General features: G+C 34.7%; 1 protein-coding gene across 1 annotated transcript in view; it reads left to right on the top strand.

The window, feature by feature from the left end:
* Nucleotides 1-570: 570 nt before the first annotated feature.
* The window catches only part of LOC125278999 (disks large-associated protein 2), a 31,647-nt gene continuing 11,212 nt past the window's right edge, over nt 571-21,005 (top strand). Inside the window, exons 1-3 of the mRNA XM_048208452.1 lie at nt 571-1,359; nt 3,325-3,384; nt 12,245-12,603. Coding sequence (XP_048064409.1) covers nt 1,344-1,359; nt 3,325-3,384; nt 12,245-12,603 — 435 coding nt within the window. The 5' untranslated portion in view covers nt 571-1,343. The remainder of the gene's footprint in view (nt 1,360-3,324; nt 3,385-12,244; nt 12,604-21,005) is intronic.

The following is a 21,005-nucleotide window of genomic DNA, read 5'->3' as shown; positions in this document are numbered from 1 at the left end:
GTCCCTGCTCTGCAAGATGGATCCTGTCTGTTTAGTTGGGCTTTGACCTCTACTCGAGCTCAACCTGCTCAGAACGTTATCCCTCTGGGCTCAGGCCTTGTGGTCCGAGCACCTTAGTCTCAGTCAAATACCTTTACCTTAGCCTTGCTGCCTTCAGGGCCCTTATCCTTAAGTGCCTTAGGCCAGGGCCATAGAACGATCGTCATTCTGCGATTGTAGCACAGCGCTATTGGATTGCCTTTCCATAGTGTCTATTACAACTCAATACGAGTGAACCGTATCGATAGGAAATGTACTCGGTTACTAGTATAACCTCAGTTCTCTGAGATAACTGGAACGAGTATTGTGTAGCTGGCCATGCTACCACACTGCACGAGTTGGCTCTCACCGCTTCAGTGGAAAGATTCTGAAGCCTATGGCGGGATTTGCCTGCTTATATAGGCAAGTAGCCCCACCCGTTTCAGTGGTCTGCAGCACTATAGGCTCATGCAGTTCACTGTGTGATTCAATCAGGCTTCAGTATTCAGAGGAAAAAAGGAGTTTTCCCATAACATCTATTATGACACAAACTCCAACAACTTTTTGTCAACATTTTGTTAAAGGTGCAATATGTAAGAATTTTGCAGTAAAATATCCAAAAGCCACTAGGCCAGTGTTATTTATTTTGTTCACTTGAGTACTTACAATATCCCAAATGTTTGCAACTATTTGTAAATCGTGAGAAAATTGCAGTTAAATTCAGTGTAATCTGTAGATTTTAACAGAGCACATCATAATGGGGGCTGTATCCCACAATGCAATGTGCACGACTGCAGTGGGGAATGAATGGGAAGTGGTATCAACCATTTTGTGACTGATTATTTGATTAAACTGATTAGAAAATCTGAACACAAAATTGGATTGTAAATATAAAATATTCATATTTTTTATCTTGGTTATGCATCAACATTGTACCAAATAATTGTTTGAAACCTTTATAATTGCATTTTGCATACTGTGCTTTAAGTATATACGGTGCAGAATACAGTTGTTTGATAGCATTCCATTTTGAACATACCCACATACTGTAATCATGCTTGCAGAAGTACAGTAGGTGCACTTCAAACTTTCTTTTAACAGGAAAATGAAATTAAATTACATGATTTGAAACATTAGTTAAGCCTTCTGGTGAAAATGTCTTCATGTAAGCCTACTTTTCCTGTGTCTCATATCATCCTTCATTCATGTCATCACAGTTACTAAGCATATCACTTCAACACTGTCAGAGCCCATGCAAACATGATAAGGACGACCCAGATGAAACGTACAGGATCAAGCGACGCTCTTACTGGAATCTTCAGTGAATGAACTGGCACTATGGTGAATTTTAACCCCTTTTATATGGAGGCACTGGAACTGAAATCTGATACTGATCCTATACCTGTGATTGATTGTAATGTATTTTAATTGGTCATCAGTTATTTGTGTAAATGCAGTCATAAATAACTCATATTCTTATATTTTATGCAACTTATTTTATTGCTACATTTTAATTTAATTTTAATGGACTTTACAGTCAAAAATCATACAAAAGTTTGTATTGTACGAACATCATTTAGTTTGTTAGTTAACTTCTTTTTCATAGTGTTTTGCAAATTCATTCATGTGTTTTATTAAATCATTCATTTTGAATATTAGTTGAAAATACTTGTTTTTGCCTTTATTTATTTATATATTTATTTTTGCATCCATTACCTTTTGTTTATTGTTTTTCAGACTTTTTTTTTTTTTTTTTAGGTATTTTAATATATTATTTAAAATCTAAAATGTATATTAAAATAAAATTGTGTATTAAAAGTGTATATACTTTAATAATGGTTTGGTTTTGAATGGTTTTCTCACCGAGTTGGCACACCACTGTCCAAGTGCCACACACTTCAGTGTTTTCCACAACTAAAATGATGGATGATATATGATGCTATTTATATCGACTGGATAATTATATTTATTGTGCCCTTGTAGTGTACTTCAAATCTTAAAAATATATTTAAAAATAAATAGTGCACAAATAATATAATCTTAATGAAATAATAGCTCACTTACTTAAAGAATAGAGTAATTTCATGATTGTGTTTCTTACTTAAAACACTTACAGTGCAACTTTGCCAATTTTCAACCCGCTTATATTGTTACAATAACACTGTATCCATAGCAGACTGGTAGAAGTGCACTTGGACGGCAACAATCCCAGTGCATTATGTGTGTTGAAGTTTTCCTATATTTGGCAAAATGACAACAACCCTCTGTAACAATTTTAATGTGTGGACTAATATACTAAACCACAAATAAGTTGATTAAATTTCTAACGATATTTAAGTATATTTTAGTTTACCATTGTCAGTACATTCGGTAACATAACAACCATATTTCAAAGACAGAAGTAATTATGATTTTGGTAACACTTTAGTATAGGGAACACATTCACTATTAATGACTTTTCCCTCAATAAACTCCTAATTTACTTCTTATTAATAGTTAATAAGTTAGTTGTTAGGGTTAGGTATTGGGTAGGATTAAGAATGTAGAATAAGGCATTAATATGTGCTTAATATGTACTAATAAACGGCCAATATTCTAGTAATATGCATGCTAATAAGCAACTAGTTAAAATACAATGTTACCATGATTTTTATACAATTGGCATTTAGATAATATAATTTCAAATTACAGTATAATATATTTTCATTTTATTGCAATTAACATGCAATTAAGTGCCTGAAAACATTAGTTTGCACTTAATTATATTCTTTTAAAGTATATTTGGGTAATATGCACTCTTTTAAAAAGTGTGCTAAAGTATACTTTTTCACAAGGGTAGAATTTAACTAATATTTGCATCAATAGCTACATGAGAGATACTGGTGAGAAAACCATTGAGAATTGCTTAAAATGTAAGAAAACCTTTTTTGGCCAAATATTCTATCAACTACCAATTCTTTATTCATTAACAAATGTTCTGGCCTGTTTGTCATTTTAAATACATGTGACTTTTTAAATGTATGTATCTTTGTTCATTTTCAACAATCTGACACCACTGATTATAGCATAATTATGCTTTTTTTACATTTACTTTAAAATTAATAAGGAAATGCTTAATAAGACAATATACTAGTGAAGATATCTGGAGACCCAAACAACTGGTGTCAGATTGAATATTATTGTTCAATGTTTAAAATGTCTTATTGATTTTAATAAATATGAAATGCTGGGAGACAGGGTGCAGTGACTGCACCTAAACATAGTTTAATTTATTTGAACACTACTAATGACTTTTGTTCTTTTCAGGGATCCAGTTTCGTCTCCCTACTGCCTGTAGTGCGGATCGAACAGAAACCCCCACCCCAGGTAAAGCCACACATCCCACCCAGTTAAGTCATACCACATAGTGTGTTCACGTTCAGAAGCGTCATGTCCATTCAAACCCCCTCAGATTTTAATGTCACTCCAAACTCATATGACCTTTTCTCATGGAACAAAAAACAAAATGTCAAAGCTAATACTTTCCATACAGTGAAAATGCATGTTGATCTGAAGTTTGGACTGCCAAAACAAAATCAAAGCAAAGCAAAAAACAAAAACAAAACAAAAAACAAAGCAGCAAAGCAAAGCAAAACAAAACAAAACAAAACAAAACAAAACAAAACAAAACAAAACAAAACAAAACAAAACAAAACAAAACAAAACAAAAACAGCTTGCCTTATTGGGACATTTTGTCATGATATCTGATAAAGTTCTGTAAATACAATCAGAATATCTGCTCTTGAATCACTGGGCTGCTGTTTTACTGTCTCTTATCATGCACCACATGCACTGAATAGCTGATTTTAGTAGATTCTGAACATCTGTTGTTGATTAAACAGTCACACTGAAAGTTTTATAACCCATTCAAGCTGGCGTTAAAATGCAGAACACGCAGCTTTACACATGCACCGATAAACAGTTCAAGATTTGAGTTCACAACCTTATGTGCTACACACACGTTTAGGCAAAACACCTAACACATTAACACTGCTATAGCTTCAAATATGTTAATTAGTAATTAGTGTGTAATTAGTTCAGGGATGCCATAGCGGGCTGAAATCAATACAGCCTAAGGCTTTCAGCAACAGACGTGTATCTTCCCAGTGCGCAGATTTGTAATGGAGAATACACATGCACCTGATCTAATGTAAATGAATGGTCAATTTGCATGACTCAGCTAGAGTAAAGATGATTTTTGATTAAAATGTATATTTTATTGAGCTGTCCAACAAGGTGTGTTTGTAGGGATTCAGGTTTGATTCAGGATTTTCTCTTACATTTTCTTCACTCATGTTTCATCACATCATGTATGATAAAAAGGGGGAAAAAATCATAAATATAGTTTAATTAGATATATTGTATCAGTGGCATGCACAGACCTCTGTGAGCGCAGTGGTGGGGGGGGGGGTGTTGTGGGTTTCTGCCTCGGCCGAAATCGCGTTCCGGGGAGGGGATGGGAACACGGGAAGAGGGGGCACCGCATTAGAACATTAGTAAATACAGTAACAAATGTATTGCTCATGGTTAGTTCATGTTAGTTAATACATTAACTAATGTTTAACTAATGAACCTTATTGTAAAGTGTTTCCATTTTATTTTTATAAAAATACTTTTATTCTTAAACACAGTTCACCCCAAATTATTTTTCATTTAATCGTTCACTTACACTACTTTTAAATAAAACATAAATAGAACAGATGGCATGTTTCATTAATAATAATGCAAACTAGCAATGCAAAAACATATTACCTCAAAACATTTAAGTAAACTAACCCATTTTTTATGTTAGTAGAACTTTTTTGAAAATTTTTAGTTTAGTGGGGCAGAGCTAAGAACCATGGAAGCAGATCAAGGCCAGTGTGGTGTTTTTCATTTAACAATGGTAACCCTATAAAACGCACATAAGACAACCCCAATGTAAATCCCAACATAACACAACATTAAACACTAACTTATGTCTCCCTATGTTAATCTTGTGTAAAAACATAAAAATAACACTTAATTTCAACATTTATTTTCCTAATACAGTCTGACGCAAAGCATGCTGAGAATTAGAAATCTGCTGCAACTCAATCGTATTAAGTTCAGCTTACTTCAATGAAATTTTGTGTTAATGCAACTTTTTTCTATTAAGTATAATGAACTTTCATTATCATTTGAGGGAAACAAACTAGTTAATTTCACTATTCGGTTTTACAGTGCATTTACTTACTGTTAAGTGATGCAGTTGCTGTCAGATCCAATACATTTGGCTGCTTCATCTTTCAAAAAAGTTTCTTTGCAAACTCTTCATTACTGTGCCTCATTTACAAAACAAAATGCTCTGAACAAACATATAACGATAATCCTCTGATTCAATTCGGGACACCGTTAAAGCCATCCCCTTGTTCCTGCCACTGGTATCCTTTTGTAGTCTGAAAAAAAACAACAAGCTCCAAGAATACTCCGGTCTGTGTCGTGCTTAATAACGCCCCTTAGCTGTTTTAAATTCACTGTAAACCACGGCTTGATGGGGCTTATTGCTTTTATAAAACGGTTACCACACAATACAAATATTGAAGCCAAAAAATATGTATCAATGCAACTTTCATGAAATACATTCACTAAAAGCCTTCCTTCCACTGGAAAAAATAGTCCCTGACCGTGAACAGCAACAGAAGTTACATTTATTACGCCATTAGATGGCGGCAAAAATTCTCTTTATTAGCGAGTCACTCAGTCGCAAAGATTTTATATTGAAACTTGTTGTAAACACGGGTGACAAATGCTTTGACTAGAGCTGTCAGTGTCAACAGGGCACAGGAAAACCTATTAACTGTTAAAAGGACAAGATCGCAGTGAAGATTCAAACAGATTTTTTATTGTGAACATGACTGACCTGAAGGAAAAATTATAAATCTGAATGCAGGTAACACTCAGTCACTCGAAATCTCTCTCACAATACTCTTTGACATAATACAGTAAGCTTCAATGAACAATTTGACCCTTCACAAAGACCTGCCCCCCTTAGTTACTGTTGCTTTGTCCGACAAGCCGTGGCACTGTCATGCCTCACGCCACACAACAGACAAGACAAAGCAGGTTACTTATGATATTAAACAAAGTCCCAGCTTTCAAACTGTGTCGTTTTTTAAGAAATTCAAATAAAAACCGTTTTGTGGCTCTTTAATGTGTCGTGACCATGGTCGTGACAGATTGCTGTAGCGCCTCAGCTCAAGAGGCTCGTAAACCGACTACTAGTTCATTTATAGCATCAAATAAACATGAATGAACATGAGAAGGAATGTTGTTTCAAACGCGGAAAGATGTCAGTACACACCATTTTTCAAGTTTAAGTCCACCGATGTTAGTCTTCTAACTCCTGACTGCTTTGTCGGAAAAAATGGCGGATTCTGCGTTATGATTGGTTAGATCGCTTGTCAATCAAACTCCCAGAGAAGAGTCAATTGAGAACAATCATATGTTTATGTTGCTAAGAGTGGTTGCTAAGGGTGTTGTACAGTTATAGGCTTACATAGAACCGTTGGGTGAAGCAGTCATAGCCGCATTGTATTTATAATTTTTTTATATAATGCTTATGAATAATGCTTATGAATGCTTACGCCGCATTCAAAACGTGCAGCTCAAATACAAAATAAAGTCAAAATAATCACCCTGCGTAAACTCCCGCTCATATTTCACATCACTAGGAGGCCAGAAACTGACGACAAGAGATACAAAGTTGAAAAACTTGAAATTTCTTTGTTCTTGTCGTCCATAACTGGACTTTTAAGTGTATTAACTTTGTCTGTAGGCTACAGCAAAATAAAGTATGGCATAGCAACAAACACAATTAAACCGGACAAGATATAACCATTTAGCCATTAAAAACACGAAAAAAAAAAAAAAAAAAAAAAAAAAGTCAGACATGCAAATCTCATGGTCTCGCGAATCCAGCCAGGACTGGGCAACTAGCTTGTCTGTCACGTCATACAGTGCGAGAGAGCCGCTCTTCTAAGGTGTTTTGTGTGTGGTTTCGCTTTCGGTAACTTACTGAGACAGAGATGTGAGCTGTGCATCATCAAGGTGTTAGATCCAGTCACTGTTCTCCACCGGAGCGGCTCATGTCAGTTTTGTGTTTCTTTTCAAATGCCGTGTCATGCGAGATGTCGCAAAGGACGTGACACGTGTTCACTGCAGCGGTTAAACACTCCGGCTAGCGCATGTTTACGTGCTGCACTTAGCAAGGGTTAGTTCAAACATGCCATCTGTTCATTTATTACTTACCCTCATTCCGTTCCACACCCGTAAGACCTTCGTTAATCTTCAGAACACAAATGAAGATATTTTAGTTGAAATCCGATGGCTCCGTCAGGAAGCATCAGAGCGCAATCAGTGAATCGAATCTGCTGTTCGGAGTGCCAAAGTCACGTGATTTCAGTCGTTGGCAGTTTGACACGCGATCTGAATCATGATTCGATACACTGATTCATTATGCTCCGATGCTTCGTGAAGCAGTGTTTTGAAATCGGCCATCACTAAATAAGTTGTTATTTTGATTTTTTTTGGCGCACCAAAAATATTCTCGTCACTTTATAATATTAATATTGAACCACTGTACTCACATGAACTGATTTAAATATGTTTTTAGTACCTTTATGGATCTTGAGAGAGGAAATGTCATTGCTTCCTATGCAGGCCTCACAGAGCCATCGGAATTTAACTAAAATATCTTAATTTGTATTCCGAAGATTAATGAAGGTCTTACGGGTGTGGAACGGCATGAGGGTAAGTAATAAATGACAGAATTTTCATTTTTGGGTGAACTAACCCTTTAATGAAGTTTTTATGGATGAACTCGCGGTTCAGTTAGTCTCTTGTCATGTGAAGAGTGATAATACTTTTCAGTTTTATGGACGTCGCCATCTTTAATATTACGTTGGTCACTGTTGTTATGGTTACTAGTAAGAGAATACGGGCTTGACTCTCGCTGCACGTTCATACAGGCAGTGTTCCAGACGCTACTGTAAGTTGCTGTGTGAACGAGACATTTCGAGACTCACACCTGTTAAGTAAATGCGGTTGTCAATCCCAAAAACTGACTGTGTGAACATGGCCTTATTATTCTTTCTTCTTCTGATACCGAGGCCGTGCACGCGCGCAGCTTAGAGGGAACATTGGGCTCAACCATTCAGAACCCAGAACTATCCATTTTATAACAAGCTCTTTAAACTGGACGCGTCAAAGCAAACTTTCTTTCACTCTTCCGTTCGTCCTGTTGTCGACAGACTCGAAGTGGTGTATACAGAAACTGAACATGCATCTGTATACTGTATTCAGTTTAGACAGCGTCAGTAATTACAATGGGTTTTATTTGCTTTTGACGTGATGCTCAGTAGGCAAATGTCAGCCGTTTAACGACTGAACGCCAGTGGACGGGGCCTATGGTGCGGCGATGTGTAACTATTCGTCAATGTCTTTCTCTGGAGTCAGGCATATGCAAATGTATTTGCAAAGGTACATGCACCTTTATTTACTTGCTGAGGGGAAACAGTTGTCTTTTCACGACATTGGATATTTTAAGCATATTCAAAAATTTCATTTATGGAAAATAGCAAGTAGCCTAAATGAAATACCTTTGCCAAATGAAATACCTTTATTAATGTACAGTGTATTGCCCAACACTAAACATCCCTTAAAAATATTGGATTTTTTAAAAATATATATTCTATATTATTATTGTTATTAGTGTGTACTATCTGGGGCATAAAACAAAAAATCTTGTTTGAAAAACAACAATTCTGAACATTTCTCCCTGTCTGCCACTGCTCGATAAAAATAGATCAGTTGTACAGTACGATGTGTCCTGCAACAGAGGTTTTATTCAGATTCATAAAACAGTGAAAATTGATATAAAATTGATCAAAAAACTTGGAAGCCTGCTTTTCTTTAAATACTGTGTTTGGTCTTTACGTGTCAGTATGGTTGTCTCTGCGTATAGCTGCGATAGGAAAAAATATTTTAACATCCCAAAAAAAATGACAGTTCCGTTTGAAATATTCCACGCTTTCAGAGAGTTGGTTGCAGATATGAGTCATATTCTGTTGCTCTGGGAGTTTTTATATTTAATCACAGCTGATGAAGTGTTCAACATGCTGATGACAGAATGAATTATGACACAGAGCATCAGTACAACAGGTCATGAATGGATTATTGTGCTCCTCTCTTATACAACCCTACATTCTATTTTTGGAAGCGTTTTACTCCTCTGTATGAATCACACGTCTCTCTCCCACATTTTTCCCTTCAGTCTGTGACTCATTCAGCAGTTTTATAATAGTGTGCTATTTGCAGCCTATGCTTTTGATTGGCACATCATGTGAAGATTGTTTTGTACTTGCTACATTTAAGCACAGTAAGGCATTTTGTCAAAATGCAAGCACCCTGCTGGTGATGAAGAGTCACACAGTATATCTGTAATTCCTTCCTTAAAATATACTCTTTTAAAAAAGTGTTTATCCTGTTGGAGGTCAGGGCAGCTTGAATCTTCCAAGCCTTCATTGCCTTCAAATAATCAAGCTGGATTAGCATCAAGGTTGGGTTGTGCCGGCCATGAAGTCAATGCTGACTGGCAAATAGTCACAAAATAATGAGAATAAACTGAGAACTGCTAATGAAACTGCATAACGTTAAACGTGAATGATCCACACTCTCTGCTTCCTGCTTTCAACCACTGCATAAAATGAATGTCAGAAAGCACTTTAAAGTCTTCTGATTGGCTGAACAAAGATTAGTATTAGAAAAAAAGCACAAAAAGAATAGCACATTAGAAAAATGTGCTTTTAATATGCTTTTAATGCACAGTGTATTGCCCACCTTTAAACATCCCTTAAAATCATTCAGTTGGTTGACAACCAACTTTAGTAATTTACTTGTCAACAATAAGTTGCATTAATTAAATTGAGTAGACATAACGGTAACACTATTTTAGGGTCTTTTAAACTAGTTGCTTATAAGCATGCATATTACTAGAATATTGGCTGTTTATTAGTAATTATTAAGCACATATTAATATGCCTTATTCTGTATGACCTTATTCTACAATCTTAAAGAGTTAGTTCACCCAAAAATGAAAATTCTGTCATTAATTACTCACCCTCATGTCATTCCACACCGGTAAGACCTTCGTTCATCTTCGAAACACAAATTAAGATATATTTCATAAAATCCAGTGGCTCAGTGAGGCCTGCATTGCCAGCAAGATAATTAACACTTCCAATGCCCAGAAAGCTACTAAAGACATGTTTAAAACAGTTCATGTGACTACAGTGGTTCAACCTTAATGTTATGAAGTGACGAAAATACTTTTTGTGCACCAAAAAAACAAAATAACGATTTTATGACAATATCTAGTGATGTGCGATTTCAAAACACTGCTTCATTAAACTTCGAAGCTTTATGAATCTTTTGTTTCAAATCAGTGGTTCGGAGTGCTAAAGTCACGTGATTTCAGTAAACAAGGCTTCGTTATGTGATAAGCGTTTCGAAATTTTAATGGTTCACCACTGGTGCACGTGACTTTGGCAGTTTGATACACGCTCCGAACCACTGATTCGAAACAAAAGTTTCGTAAAACTTCGAAGCTTAATGAAGTTTAATTTCATGTTTATACTTCAGAGATATTTTACTCATAAAAAATTCCAGGGGTCCCAATAATTGTGGCCAACGTGTTTTGGAGAAAAACATTTATTTCATAATGTGATTTTTCCCCCCACTTTCAATTCTTTTCCTTCAATGAAAGGTTAGATTTTTGCTAATTTTATGAATTAAAGATCAAAAGGATAAACAATGCAGATTTATTTTTATATTTACCAAGGGTGCCTATAATTCTGACAAATGTACATAAATAATCATGAAATAAAATAGTATATTTAAATATATTAAGGAAAATATGCAGGTTCACTCAGAAGAATTAGAGGAAAATATATACACTACTGTATAAATGTTCAGAAATCATTCTAATATGCTGAATTAGTGCTCAAGAAACATTTCGTATTATTATCAATGTTGAAAACAGTTGCTTAATAAAAGCATTGTTTAAAAGAACAGCATCTATCAGCAGTAGAAATCTTTTGTAACATTTTAAATGTCTTTATTGTCACTTTTGATCATTTGAATTCATCCTGCTGAATAAAAGTATTTTAAAAGGACTGACTTTTAAATGGAAGTGTATATATTTATAAAAATATTTATAATTTTTATAAACAATTTTTAAAACAATTTGTTGAAACTTGTCATGTATTTAATCTGTGTGAACTGGTTTATTTCTTTATGTTCTCATTTTTTCAACTTTTTCCCCGCATTCTTTTCTTTATGTTCTCACAATGACATGTTACTGTAAGTGCAAAAAAACAGGTTTATTATAGCTCAATTTAGTGACAGCTCTAATTTAAATCATGTGCTTGCTGCGGGGAAACAGTTGTCTTTTCATGACAGTGGATATTTTAAACATTCAAGATTTTACTTTGTGAAATACGGTTACAAGTAAATGAGCTATCTTTGCCAAACTAATACTTTTAATGCACAGTGTATTGTCCAACTTCTATTCGTCTCTTAAAATCGTATCAGAATGAACTATTCTCTGTCAAGTTAAGCTACAGTATGCACCAGATTTAATGTAGATCAAAACATTGGCTTGCAAGACAAACAGTCTTTGTCTTGGAACAAAAGAGAATATCTGCAGTTTATGAGAGCTGCTGGTACGCAAGAATAATACAAATCCTGTGAACACAAGAGAGTACCAACTCACTTCAAGCACTGGAGTGTCCAGTTTGCTCATTATACACATTATTCAATTTGCAAAAGATTTATCCAGCTTGTGATGTTCTCATGCTGAAATTATCAAAGATATGTAACTGTATGGCGTATGGTGCTGCAGGCTCTGCAATAGGATAATGATTGTAGCAGACCTGTACACAGTTGGCTGTTGGCTGAAGTAGTGTGTTTAAGTACAACATTTTGGCCCAGACACATGTGACGTGAGGCAGCAACACTACCGGCTTTTGTTGGCGCCAGTCCTTTGATGTCTGTTGGTGTGCCACGGCCTTTAACATTCAAAAGTTATAGTGTAGCTCTTAAAATGGTTTAAATTAAACATCTACCACACCCTCAAGTCTAACGTATTGTTCATCTGTTCCTTTATAGCGCCAGTAACATATACACCTGGATACAAGAAGACTCCTCCACCTGTTCCTCCTCGTTCCACCACTAAGCCGGTGATTTCCGTAACAGCCCAAAGCAGCACAGAGTCTACGCAGGACGCATACCATGAAGGTCGGCTGCCACGCGGAGGACTTTGGTCACAGGACAGCCTTGGCCGGGTTATCTACAACTCCACCGACAGTCTGGACAGCGCTAAAGCAGTGACCCTAGCAATGGAGACCGCTTCCAAGCGCCTCACATCTGCAGGGAGCTACAGCTCTGTTCAAACCTGTGATAAGGCCATCCTGGTGTCCAAAGCAGAGGAATACCTCAAGACTCCACGCTCTTCCATCGGGATACAGGTAAACCTCCCTCAAGGTTTTAGGTTATTGTCATAAAAATCGACTCAGTTGGTCACTGCCTCTTTGTAAATCCAGTGGCTTTGTTGTCTCGCCTCCAATCCAAAAATAGCCGACAGCATTCAGACTGTGACTCACCCACCCAGAAAGTGCACACAAAGACTCCTCATATAGCCAGATTCTGTGGCAGCGAAGATGAGACTGCAGATTGACCCTGAACAACAAAGATTAATGATGATGCTTCTCTCTGTGGGCTTATTCCTACACATGACCAACAGCCAAACGCAGCACGCAGCTGTGGAGATGAAGAAAATATTACACCTATTAAGCTATGCATCATTAACAACCAAATCCACGAAGGCTGGAATGACTTATTTAGCTAAATACGGAACTCAAACCACCCGTCCGTTAAGACTTTCACTGCTTCCATAACTAATACAAACAAGGCTTTAAATTTGATTCTAGATCTGGTGAACCACCGGAAAATTCAACCCATTCTATGTTATGTCTCTGTCAAGTCAAGTCACCTTTATTTACAGTATATAGCGCTTTATACAGATTGTTTCAAAGCAGCTTTACAGTGATAACAGGACAATTATGCAGTTCAGCTGTTGTTCAGCTGAAGTCAGTTCAGTGTTGATTCAGTTTTAAAGATCATCAGTTACTAAATTAGTTAATTTCATCTATAAAGCAGTTCTGCAAAAAGCGATGTCATGTTTTATCAGGTTTAGTTCACCCCAAAATGAAAATTTGCCATCAATTGACCCTTTGCAAAGACCCGGCCCCCTTAGTTACTGTTGCTTTGTCCGACAAGCCATGGTGCTGTCACGCCACACAGAGTTAAAAATACATCGCGGAGCAAAGAGGACACTGACAACACGTCGACCCTTAGTTACTTAGTTAAGACCCGGCCCCCTTAGTTACTGTTGCTTTGTCCGACAAGCCATGGTGCTGTCACGCCACACAGAGTTAAAAATACATCGCGGAGCAAAGAGGACACTGACAACACGTCGAAAGACAAGACAGAGCAGGTTACTTATGATATTAAACAAAGTCAGAGCTTTCAAACGGTGTAATTTTTTAAGAAATTCAAACAATAAAAAGCGTTTTGTGGCTCTTTAATGTGTTTTGACAGATTGCTGTAGCGCCTCAGTTCAAGCGGCTCGTGAACCGATCATCTCTTCCAACTAGTTAATTAATAGCATCAAATACACATGAATGAACATGAAAAGAAATGTTGTTTCAAATGTCTAAAGATGTCAGTACACACCATTTTTCAAGTTCAAGTCCAACAAGGTTAATCTTCTAACTGACTGCTTTGTCGGACAAAATGGCGGATTCGGCGTTATGACTGGTTAGATCGCTTGTCAATCAAACTCCCGGCGAAGGGTCAATTGACTATATGCACGGAATGTTGGCTGGAAAACTTCAGGTGAAATGTCACTTGTTGGGGTGTCGGTATCTTCATTGCCCTGAGGTAGCTTTAACAGCATCAGTAGTGTAATACTTAGTTTATAATCAGAATATAGTCACTTAAATAGTCAGGTGCAGCATTAATTTTGTTATTCAAATGTAAGACGACAAAAAAAAAAAAAGATGCGTCTGTGTTCCTCGGCAAAATTCAATTCGACAGTCAGTTTTCACACTTTCGTGTGAAAAAAAAAAAGCACCAACACTGTAAATTAAAGATTTATTGTGCACTTTAGTTAGATTCATTAAATAAAATGTGAGTTTTCACAAGTGTGCCAAAATCATTGAGCTTGCGCTGCACTGACAGCTTCTGTGATTATAAAGTGTGATTATTAAAGCATATCGTCAAGACAACATGCTTTTACACTTGTCCATATGTTTTCATACTTCACCTTGACAAAATGTATTTTTTAAACCTAGTGATTTTATAATGCTTAAAGGTGCCCTTGATTCAAAAATTGAATTTACCTTGGCATAGCTGAATAACAAGAGTTCAGTACATGGAAATGACATACAGTGAGTCTCAAACCCCATTGTTTCCTCCTTCTTATATAAATCTCATTTGTTCTGAATCTCATTGAATCTCAACATAACACCGACTGTTAAGTAACAGTCGGGGTGTACGCCCCAATATTTGCATAATGCCAGCCCATGATGTTCCCAACATTATAAAAGGCATTAGACAAGGGCAGCCAGTTAACGTCTGGAGCTGCACACAGCCGAATCATCAGACTAGGTAAGCAAGAACAACAGTGAAAAATGGCAGATGGAGCAATAATAACTGACATAATCCATGATAGCATGATATTTTTACTGATATTTGTAAATTGTCTTTCTAACAGTTTCGTTAGCATGTTGCTAATGTACTGTTAAATGAGGTTAAAGTTACCATCGTTTCTTACTGTATTCACGGAGACAAGAGCCGTCGCTATTTTCATTTTTTAAACACTTGCAGTCTGTATAATGCATAAACACAACTTTATTCTTTCTATTTCTATTTCTATTTCTATTCTAAATCTCTCCAACAGTGTAGCAATAGCCGTTAGCCACGGAGGACAGCCTCAAATTCACTCAGAATAAAACTTTAACATCCAAATAAATACTTTACTCACATAATTCGAAGCATGCATGCAGCATGCATGATGAACATCTTGTAAAGATCCATTTGAGGGTTATATTAGCTGTGTGAACTTTGTAAATGCGCTGTAATATAGTCGACAGCTGGTGTGGCAGGGAGCACGCGATTTAAGGGGGCGGCGGCATTGTTAATGATGCCCCAAAATAGGCAGTTAAAAAAATGTATTTAAAAAAATCTATGGGGTATTTTGAGCTGAAACTTCACAGACACATTCAGGAGACACCTTAGAGTTATATTACATCTTGTGAAAGAACATTCTTGGGCACCTTTAATATTTATTCAAAAGCGAAACTGAGTGAAAAACTATTACAGGAAATGGCTAATATATGGGCAAACAAATGCTCCTCTGCCACCATCTGCAAGTTATAGTGGTAATTAATTTAAATAAAAGTGTTTTTTTATCAAATATTTCCTACATAATGAATTAATCAGTTTTACAATCTCAGAAGGATGAACAAATAATGTTTTTTGTCATCACATTAAAAATAACATTTGAAGTGCTGGAAAAATGTTGCATGTCTAATTACAGACACTGCATTTGTTATTCAAACGTTCGCATTAGCTTAGACTTTATTGCAATAAATAAAACTGGTTTATTTGCAAATTAGGCAACTGTGATAACTGCATAAAAATATAAACACAACATTTAAAGTCAACAATTGATGGTTTTGTGTCGATGTACAGCGAGTACAGAATGACAGCTAACAGTTCACCGGAACTGTGCATATGGTCAGTTACTCATTCCAAGACTTTTGTTCACCTTCAGAACACAAATGAAGATATTTTTAATAAAATCTAAGGGATTTCTGTCTTTCCATTGGGAATCCATTCCATTAAAACTGACAATTAAAGAGATTTTAAAAGTAATCCATATAAATTGAGCTAAATATTTTCTTCTGAAGAGACACAATCGCTTTACGAAAAGGTTTAATTTTGTTTTATTCACATATTAGCATTGATCACTGCACATACATAAACAAACATGCATGCTTGACATGTGAGAACAAATGAGGCTTGTTCTCATGCATCAAGTAAGAGCGTTGAGCTTTCGTTTGCCATATTTGATGTGCTCTATGTACTATATGTGTGTTAGTCTCACGTAGCCAGACCTTCAGACTGACGCAGAAGGTATGGACTCTATCGCAGGTTTCATTGGCCCACTGGCCAAGGATCGCCTAAGAGGACGTTTGACTGACACACTGTAAACCTGAATAAGTTGGGCGAACTCAAAAATTTTTAGGTAATCAGTTACATAAAATTTTTTGAGTCATGATGTTCCCAATTTTAAGTAAGCAGTGCTATCAAGTTTTGAGTTTGTATTACTTGTACATGTTAATTGCTCCTAACTTGAAATACTTAGTTAGCAAACTCATACATTTTGATAGCAATTAACATAAAAATAGTTAATAAGCTTTTTTATTTTGAGTTCTTGCAAATCAAATGAGTCATTTACTTCACTGTAAATCCTAAGAAAATACTAAAAATGCCAACTTGCTAATTTGCTAACATGTTAACATTAGCATGGTATAGCACTTACTGAATGTGTGCAACTTAAAACATGTAACTTACCTGCTCTCATACCAAGCCACATGTGCTACTTGTCACCATGATGGTAACTCTCCAAAAACCCATATTAACAGAAACTCTTCTAAATTAGCATAACAAAACATTAATCACTACTAAATCTACCTTAACATTAATCATGTCCAAAAAACATTATATAACACTTAATTTTAGCATTTACTCTCCCTTTCGAGTGCCATGGGCAAAGCATGATGGGAAATAGAAATCCTAGTCTAGTTTCAGTTAAACTTAGGTTAGTCTAAATTAAAAGAAATGAGTTCATATAACTCAAAACAATGAAACAGTTCAGTTTACTTGAAATATGTCAGTGCTGTGAACTCAAAAGAAAAAGAAAGTTCTAAATACTCATAGCAGTTAATTTAACTGAACTAATGCATGTAAAGCAACCAATCAGAGTTAGTTTTGTTCCACGTCATGTTTAGGGGCGTGAAAATGAAAGTTGATGTCCCTACAATAACAGACTGGTGTGCATTTATAAATTATTCATTCAAGAACATTATGCATGTTTACTGCAACAATGGAGCCGCGAACTTCACATACTTTTGAAAATCCAGCGTTTATTTGATCCTGATAAGCGCTCGTAGCCACATAACATGACGCCGTTCTTCTACGAGGGGGTTTGGCGTCATGGCATTTGTTTCCAAGCGGACCATTAAAGAACGCAACACACACGTATCCTGGACATCCTGTAGAATTCAACCAACCAGATGACGACTTCGATACTTTTTTTTTTTTTTTTACAAGACATTTTTTTAATAAAACAAAGAGTAACAACGATAACTAAAATTTAAAAAAAAAAATGTATGCAAAAAAATAACAATAATAAAAAAAAAGAAAAGTAATAGGATAAAAAGTGCTACATATTATTAGAACAGTTACATGAATTTGAAAAGCTTTAGAATTGGTATTGTTTTTATAAGCTTTTTGTTTTGTGATCTCATGTTTGAAAGAGTTTCAAAATATATTGTGAGATCGGTGTTATAAAAGGTAATATATGAGGGTTTCTTTTGAGTTATTTTTGTCTTATGAATATAAAACTTTGCCAAAATAATTAAAAGATTAATAACATAATTTTGTTTTTGAGAAAAAATATGAGTTTTGAAAACTAAGTAAAATGTCATGGGGTTCTAAATGAAGAGTTCTGTTTAATTTTTTTTGTCATGTCTATTTTAAAGTCAGTCCAAAAAGAAATAGAAAAAGGGCAATAAAGAAATAAATGTTCAAATGTTCAAGTACATTTATCACAGACAGTATGGATATAATGGCTGCATTTATAGGATAACATCTATGAATAATTTTGTAAATAATTTCTTTTACTTTATTAGAAATGATATATTTATATGCTACGGTCCAAATGCTGTGCCAAGATATACAATGAGGTTTAAGCCATATTGATTGACATGAAGGAATTGATCCAACATTAAAGGAATTCCTTATAAAATTATTAAAACATTTAGCAAAAAAGGAGTGACTTTACAAAAAGTGGATTTTGTAAGGTTGTATTATTAACATCCATGTCTGAGAATTTGGTTAACATTACTATGCCATTAGGGATAGCCTTAATTACTTTGTTAAATTCTTTTTCATTCACACACAAAAAAAAAAAAAAAAAAAAAAAAAAAAAACATACTTTGAAATAAAGTTAGGGTATGTATATAATTGTCCATTCTTGTCAATAAGCTGGTTAACAATTAAAATGTTGTGTTGAACCCAATTATCCATGTACAATGACTTCTTATTATGAATGATATTACCATTGTTTCATATAAAGCACCTGCTAGGAGAAAAATTGTTTGTACAAAAGTCTTCAGAAGAGTAATGCTTGTTTGTGATAATTTGCCAAAGCAATGGGAAGTTTACCAGTTATATAAGGACACTGCAACAGAAAATTTAAACCCCCAAGTTTTTCAAGTAAAAAATATGGGACTATATTGAAAATACTTGTTTGATTTTTTTTTTTTTTATGTTTTTAAGCCAATTAATTTTTAGAATTTGGTTGAAAATAGTAAAATTAACAACATTTCACCCACCATCAGATAATTTATAAACAAGGACATTTTTTTTTTTTTTTTTTATTTTTTTTTTTTTTGTGAGGTTTGTTTCTCCAGATTAAATTAAAGAGTAATGTATCCATTTGTGAGCATATATCCTTTGGAGCACTAAGAAAAGAGAAAAGGTATACTGCTCTCAAGAGACCTTCTGTCCTTACTCAATAGAATTCTCCCTTGAATAGAAAGATCTCTTGTTAACCATGAGTTATATTTCCTTTGCATTTTTTCAATAACAAGGCATAAAGTTAGAGTTGACCATTTTAATTCCCAAATAGGTTACTAATACTTTTAACAGGAATATTTACACATTGGAATAGGTTGTTGTTTTTGAGTTGTAGGATCTCACATTTAGACAAATCTAAATTCAAACCAAAGAATTTTGAAAAGCTATTAATTATATTCATAGCCAAAGGTACCTCAGTACTATCATCAAGAAAAATTGTCGTGTCATCAGCAAGTTGCGATATTTTAATTTGCCTTTCATGAATTTCAATTCCTTTAAAGGGTTGTTGGTTTATCATATTACTTAACAGTTAAGCTACAACTAAAAAAAAGAAATGCAGAAATTGGACATCCCTGACAGATGCCTCGGTTTATTTCAAATCTGGGAGATGTTCCATTAGCAAGATTAATAGAGCTATTACTACCATAGTATATAGCTTTTACACTTTTGATGAAATATTGTCCAAAACCAAAGAGTTTTAGGAAATCAAATATAAACTCATGACTTACTGTGTCAAAAGCTTTTCTAAAATCTAGAAAAAGTATTAACGGGTCTCCATTTAGTAAATTGCTATATTGTACTAAATCAATAACTAAACGAACATTAGAGGATATATGACGTCCTTTCATGAATCCACATTGAGTTTCAACAATTATCTCATTTAAAGCATTTTTTATATGTTTTGCAAAAACTGCTGCCATTATTTTATAATCATTATTTAATAATGAGATAGGTCGCCAATTTTCTAATATTGGTTTATTTTTTTGAGGTTTAGGGATCAAGGTGATGACACTCTGTCTAAGTGATGTTGGTAAGGATCCCTTGTGGATGGCTTCTTCATATACCGCTAAGAGGAATTTAGATATATCTTCTATAAAAGCTTTATAAAATTCTAAAGTAAGGCTATTATTTCCATGGGATTTGTTATTTTTTAGTGCTTAAATGGATAACTCAATTTCATTAGAGAAAGGTTTTGGGAACATTTAATTTGACTTTCTAAAGATAGCATTTTTGTATTTCTAATTGTTTTAAAAAGAATGGAATTATCTTGATCATCTTCTAATGAATAGATATCTGTATAATATTTAGAAACAAATTTAGAAATCATAACTAGGTCTTCAGTAACAATGTCATTAATTTTTTACTTTATAATTTAAAAATATTCCTTGAAAAGAAATAAAAATAAAAAAATATTTACTGTTTATTTCACCTTCTTCCATCCATTTACCTTCTAGACCTTACAAAAACACCTTTGGCTTTTTCTTGATAAATATGGTTTAGTTCTTTCTGCAAATTTTCTAAAACATCATTATTGGGTGGGTGGGGTGTTTGAGTTAAAATCTCTTTAATTATCTCTTAAATACGTGATCTTTTTTTTCATAGCCATTTTTTTCCCAAATTGAATGCTAAATTTTCTTTTTTCAAACTTTAAGAGTTCCCATAACTTGCCTTATTCCTTTTTAATATTTGCCTATTTTCAGTATTTATTTATTAATAATTGAATTTGTTTCACATAATCTTCATGGTACAAAAGTGAATTTCCAATAGCCTAGCTTGACGACTTTGATACTGCTGAAGTGTTTCCAGATAAGTGTGCCATATGCATCAGATGTTCAGCCAACGGTCCGTGGGCGTGACGTCTGAGGCTGAGACTATATGTGCGTTATATGTAAATAAAAGTCTAAATTAAAAAAATCAAAAGACGTGGAATAAACCGCTCGATTCATATGGATTATGTTTACAATGTCTTTATGAACTTTTTGAAGGTTTAGTTTGCATGGACTTTCAATGGAGGGACAGAAATCTCTCAGGTTTCATTAAAATTTCTCCATTTGTGTTTTGAAGATGAACAAAAGTCATATGGGTTTTGAACAACATGCGAGTGAGCAATTTTTGTGTGAACTATCTCTTTATGTATAAACTTTATATATGAAGACTT

The sequence above is a fragment of the Megalobrama amblycephala genome, linkage group LG11 (genome assembly GCF_018812025.1).
Source record: "Megalobrama amblycephala isolate DHTTF-2021 linkage group LG11, ASM1881202v1, whole genome shotgun sequence".
Taxonomy (NCBI): domain Eukaryota; kingdom Metazoa; phylum Chordata; class Actinopteri; order Cypriniformes; family Xenocyprididae; genus Megalobrama; species Megalobrama amblycephala.
Note: the sequence above shows the minus strand (reverse complement) of the source record. Positions and strands in the feature narration are given on the sequence as shown.